We start from the raw sequence: 5,792 nt of genomic DNA on the forward strand, positions 1-5,792 counted from the left end.
TAATTATTATCTTTATAAAAAATTATATTATCAAACCAAATATAAATTAATTCGTTATTGTACATAAATTAAATTATAAAAAAATTGGATTAAAAAATTACACAAAAAAATGAAGAATTTCAAATAGTTAATTTGATATTAATATCGATATATTTTTGTCAAATTTTTATTATATCGTCAAACATATTTTTTATTCAAAAATAAAAACATCATCGCTTTCTCAAAATTACATAAAGTCATATTATAACATCGACTGAGATAAAGAATAAAATGAAATATTAAAAACACGATGTATCTCGCTGCATTGCGCGAGTACGCTTCTAGTAATCAACTAATAGAGAGGTAATTCAGTTATTTTATAACTATTTATAAAAAGTGGAATTCAATTCCATTCCATTCCAAATCCAACAAACCAAACACATTAAAAATTCCAAATCAAAATCCCTCCAATCGTTCCACGAAATCCAAATCTCTCAAAAACCTCCATCAAAACCAAGCATACTCTAATTGTAAAAATTAGAATTTTATAAATTTATTAGGTATCAACTATATGTTTGTTAAATTATTAAGTGTTTGTATTAATGATATTTATATGTTCATTAACAATTGAGTAATTGTGTTAATGTTATTTATATGCTTAATTGTTTACAAAAAGTTAAGGGATGTTTGGTTCGCAAAATGTTTTTTTTAATGCAATAAAATCTGTGAAATGAATTTGACTTTGAAGGGTCCGCAAGTAAATGAACCGGATCTGTAAATTACTATCAAGTAGCAGTTCCACAAGTTGAAAAACATCTGGACTAATTTACAGATTTGATTCATGTACTTGTGGATTATGTTCAATTTTTTTTTAACTTTTTGATTTTTTACCGGTTGAGGAGTTGCTATTGAGGAGGAAGTACTTTTTGGAAAATTTGAGAGAGAAATGATCGAGAGGTAAACGTATCCGCATTAAACCCGCAAACCGAACAACCCAAAACTTTTGTGGTTTTGAGTTATCGACTTTGAATTTTTTGATAACATTAGAACTCCGAGTCACCTAAGGTTTTAGATCTGTAGATCAAAAGTACCGATTAAAAAGCCTCTTACTTCTAAGATACCAAAATAGGAATCAAATTAAAATATGTTATATTTTTATATAATTTATAATTTAAAATATATATGTGTTGGCATAGAAAAGGCACCGTGGGGTGGTGAATACACGAGTAGGTAGCATTATAACAAATAAAGAAACGATTATGATGATACACGATTGATTATTCCAAAAACTCGATGACCTAAATTCATTATTCTATTCGTAATTTTATATCTATACTACCTTATAAATTAGATTTATCAAAATTTTAAAAAATCTAATACATAAAGTACTAGTAGTTGTGTACCCGTGCAATGCGGCGGAGAGCCGTGAATTTTAACGATTTTGAAGTTTCACTGGTTTTATTACAGAAAATTTAACAATGATATAAATTACACTTGGTCTTTACATATTAATACAATTTGAATAAATAAGAGTTATAGTTCCAATTATAGTTTATCGGTGAAAAAATTGTATGATAGTTTAAAATCCAATATATTTAAACGACTCCACAAATGTGTTCGATTTATACCAAGAGCAAAGAATCAAGAGAACGAGACCGAGAGTTATAGAGCAATTGAATGAGAGAACTTTTAATAACTCATGGTGAATATCAATTTGAATCTCACATTAGGGGATGAGGAGAAGACATAAAAGGATGAGAAGGTGAAGACATGAGTGAAATGTGTCAAAAGTATATTTGGAACATAGAGGGATGAGAAGGTGAAGACTTGTACTATATTTTATTTTAATTATAGATTAAGAGATTTTAAGACTAAATGCATAAAGTAGTAGTACTTAATGCATTATGAGTTGGTTTTAAGACTTTTAAAACTTTGTGCATAAATGTATAGTACTTTGTGCATTAAAAATTATTTTTAAGACTTTCAAAAAATCTGGTTTATAAGATAGTATAGATATAAATATAGATTTATGTAGGGAAAGCTTAAAAGCCATCTTGTGTTTTAGATTTCCTCAAAGAAAGCTTAAAAGACAAGTACTTTTGTGTTTTAAAAACAAGTACTTTGTGTTTTAGATTTTGTACTTTTTTTAAAACTTTAAGACATTTATCAAATTTGATTAATAAGATAGTATAGATACATTTATGCATAAACTCTTAAAAACAACTCAAAATGCATTAAGTACTACTACTTTATGCATCAAGTCTTAAAATCTCTTAATTTACAACTAAAATAACATGTAATACAAGTTACCAATGCACATTATTATCTTTTTTTTTCATGTTCCCAATATATTTTTGACACATTTTACTCATGTTTTCACCTTCTCATACCTCTAAGTCTTCTCCCCATCCCCAAAGATGAGATTCAAACTGATATTTACCATGAGTTATTAAAAGTTCTCTCATTCATCTCTCAATCAATTGCTCTAGAACTCTTGGTCGCGCTCTCTTGATTTTTTGCTCTTGGTGTAAATCGAACACATTTGTGGAGTCGTTTAAATATGTTGGATTTTAAATATATTGGATTTTAAATTGTCATACAATTTTTTTCATCGATAAACTATAACTGGAACCATAACTTTTATTTATTCAAATTGTATTAATATGTAAATACCAAGTGTAACTTATATCATCGTTAAATCTTCTTTAATAAAACCAGTAAAAAACTTCAAAATCGTTAAAATTCACGACTTCCACTGCATTGCACGGATACACATAAAATGATATGGTAAATATAAATATATTTATCATTACAAGAACAGATCATATAGAAAAAAAATTTTCACACAATTAAAATACATGAAAAAAAAAAATAACTCAAGTGGCCTTCGTAAACGATGTGATCTTGATGGAGGTGCCGAGTGCTAGTGTGCCGACCTCCGCCGTGAAAGTGTCGTACCGGAGAAAAAGCTCCACCAGCATCAACCTGGAGCACAGCACCACCAGGTCCTTCGCCGGACATTGTTTGTTATCCGCCGTCGGTGCATCTGTTTCTCTCGCATTCGACCAGTAAACGTACTGTAGTAGCTTCTCTCCTTCTCCGACGAACCTGTCAGCGACGAACTCCTCTGGATTTATGAAAACCTTTGGATCCTTGGTGGCGAGCGGCTGATATCCGAAAATTACCTCTCCTTTCTTAATCTGGAACGCCGCGTCGTGGCTCTCCACCACAATGTCCTCCTTCGCCTTGGCGTATTGGAATGGCACCGGTGGATCTATTCGCAATGCCTCGTAAACGACGGATTTAGTCAACGGCATCTTCTCCAAAGCGGAGAAAGTGATGTCTCCTTCTTCCTTCACGACGGTTCTGATTTCTTCAGCTAAGCGGTTATGTAAACTCTCGCCGCCAGATGCAATCCATTTGATGAGAGACGGAAACAGGACTTTCATGCCTCCGAAAGCGTTAAACCCTGCGAGAAACACCAAATTATGGCAAGCTTCCTCTCGATTAATCCCGCTTTTTTCAGCTTCGTCCAGTAAAGAAGCTGCGGAATCGTAAACGGCATTGTAGAGCTTCTTGTAACCAGATTTGATCACGAAAAAAGGCAAACGAACGGTGTGGATGATGTCGTCGATGAAGTTCGGAACGTATTTAAGCCCTGCCGTTCCTAACGGAGCTAGCTGAAGAGCTAACCACGTGCTCACGGTTCCTGGACCTTTCGATTGGAGTTTCGTATCCGATGGATTAACTCCGGTGACCAGCCTAAACACAAAATCAAACGCCATGTTATCACTGTTGTCATTAAAATCTGCCGATTTCTTATCAGAGATATCATTTTCGAGGCTCACAAAGAGCTCCGACAAGCTGGTCCGTAGATAGGGAATGAATTTCTTGTGCGACGAAGCAAGGAACGAGAGGAAGAACGATTTCAAAGCATGATGGTTAGATTCGGCGGTGTCGAGGAAAGCACAGACACGGTAACCGCCGAAGAAGGCCGTTGAGGGCATATAGGTGCCATCGAGAATGTTCTTCTTTTCTACTTTCGTGTTGTCGAAGAGAACGGTGAAGCTTTTGGAATCGAGGACGGCTACGACTCTGGGATTGGAGGAGATGAAAGGTCCCGGCGGCATGTTTGTACGAATGACAGTGGAATTGTACTTTTGAATTCTGGTTTTGAAGAAATCGTCCTTGCCTTGGTTGTAAAAGTAGTCGTAACGGTCTTTGATGGGTCCGAAGAACGGCCAGCCATAGTCACCGGGGATTTCTCGCAACGGCAGATCTGAGCAGGATTCAGGGTGGTCGGAAGATGAAGAAATCATGGTTAAGTTTGAAGCAATGAATTAGAGGTACGCTTGTATGCTTATATATAATGAATGACAGAATGAGTCACCTGATTCATGCAGTCATGCTCATTTCATTTTTATGTAAGAAATTTTCTATAAAATGATGTCTATCATTAATTTTATTTATGTATTAAATGATTACAAAATATTAATAACATTAATTTTTTTTATGTTTAAGGAACCGTCAGACAGGAGTTAATCTTGAAAAAGAAAAAAACTGTAGAACTTATATATATACTAGTTGTATATTCGCGCAATGCAGCGGGAGCCATAAATTTTAACGATTTTGAAGTTTCACTGGTTTTATAAGATAAAATTTAACGATAATATAGGTTACACTTGGTCTTTACATATTAATACAATTTGAATAAATAAGAGTTATGGTTCCAATTACAGACTATCGATGAAAAAAATTGTATGACARTTTAAAATCCAATATATTTAAAATCCAACATATTTAAACGACTCCACAAATGTGTTCGATTTACACCAAGAGCAAAGAACCAAGAAACTTGAGTTTTAAGATAAACACTCAAAACCAATAAAGAAAACTACAAATTTGACATATCATAAGCCATGAAAAAGACTAAAAAATATGGGTTTTAAAATGAAATTTCAACTGCTTACCCTCTTTCTTATCCAGAAACTCAGATTAAGGTTGAATTAATACATGTATATATATTTCAAAAAAACCCAAGAACATATTATTTCAGAACATATTATACAGTGCAATTTGGACAGTCTAACCCCAAAATATATAGTATATATATATATATATATAAATAACTATAAAAGTATAAATCGTAAATATTAAAAATACTGTTTCACAGTATATATAATATATAATAATATAATTAAGTCAAAAACTATWCAATATTKGACTCATTTCGAAGGTATTAACGAGATGATTATAATGGTGTAACTTGTTAAAATAAAAATGTATTTTTTAAACATGTTTTAATTGATCTACGATTGTGTATGTTAATTTGATAAATGTTTAAAATGAAACATTTAAAAGTAAATAACGTAAAGTAAATTAATTAACTAATTATAGGGGTATAAAGTGTAACTTTAAAAATTATAATTTTAAAAAAATTGGTGAGGAGAGGAGGGGGTTAAAAAGTGAAAAAGTGAAAGGATAGTATAAAGAGTATTTTTGTCATTTAGTATTTTAAGACTTTTGTTAAATTTGTTTAATAAGATAGTATATATATATATATATATATATATATAGGGTTGGGTTCACGTGAGACCAAAGGTTTTTCGTGAGACCCGTAAGACCAATTTATATTCATTGATCAACTTTATAAGTGAATGATCCAATGGTTTAAATTGCACAATGACAATTTTGTGATTATTGAGAAGTCTCATAACATTTATGAATGTTTAGATTTTCATATTATAGATCTAATCCAAAGGTTGTGAATTGGTCTTACGGGTCTCACGAAAAACCATTGGTCTCACATGATC

At 32.0% G+C, this 5,792-nt stretch overlaps 1 protein-coding gene across 1 annotated transcript; it reads right to left on the reverse strand.

The window, feature by feature from the left end:
- Window positions 1–2,811: 2,811 nt before the first annotated feature.
- LOC112516874 (allene oxide synthase 3-like) lies at window positions 2,812–4,298 on the reverse strand. The gene has a single exon (XM_025124113.1). It carries the CDS (start codon window positions 4,296–4,298, stop codon window positions 2,856–2,858), a length of 1,443 nt encoding a protein of 480 aa, XP_024979881.1. The 3' UTR covers window positions 2,812–2,855.
- Between the last annotated feature and the right edge of the window lie 1,494 nt (window positions 4,299–5,792).

Source organism: Cynara cardunculus, assembly GCF_001531365.2.
Source record: "Cynara cardunculus var. scolymus isolate 2C chromosome LG 8, CcrdV1, whole genome shotgun sequence".
NCBI lineage: Eukaryota > Viridiplantae > Streptophyta > Magnoliopsida > Asterales > Asteraceae > Cynara > Cynara cardunculus.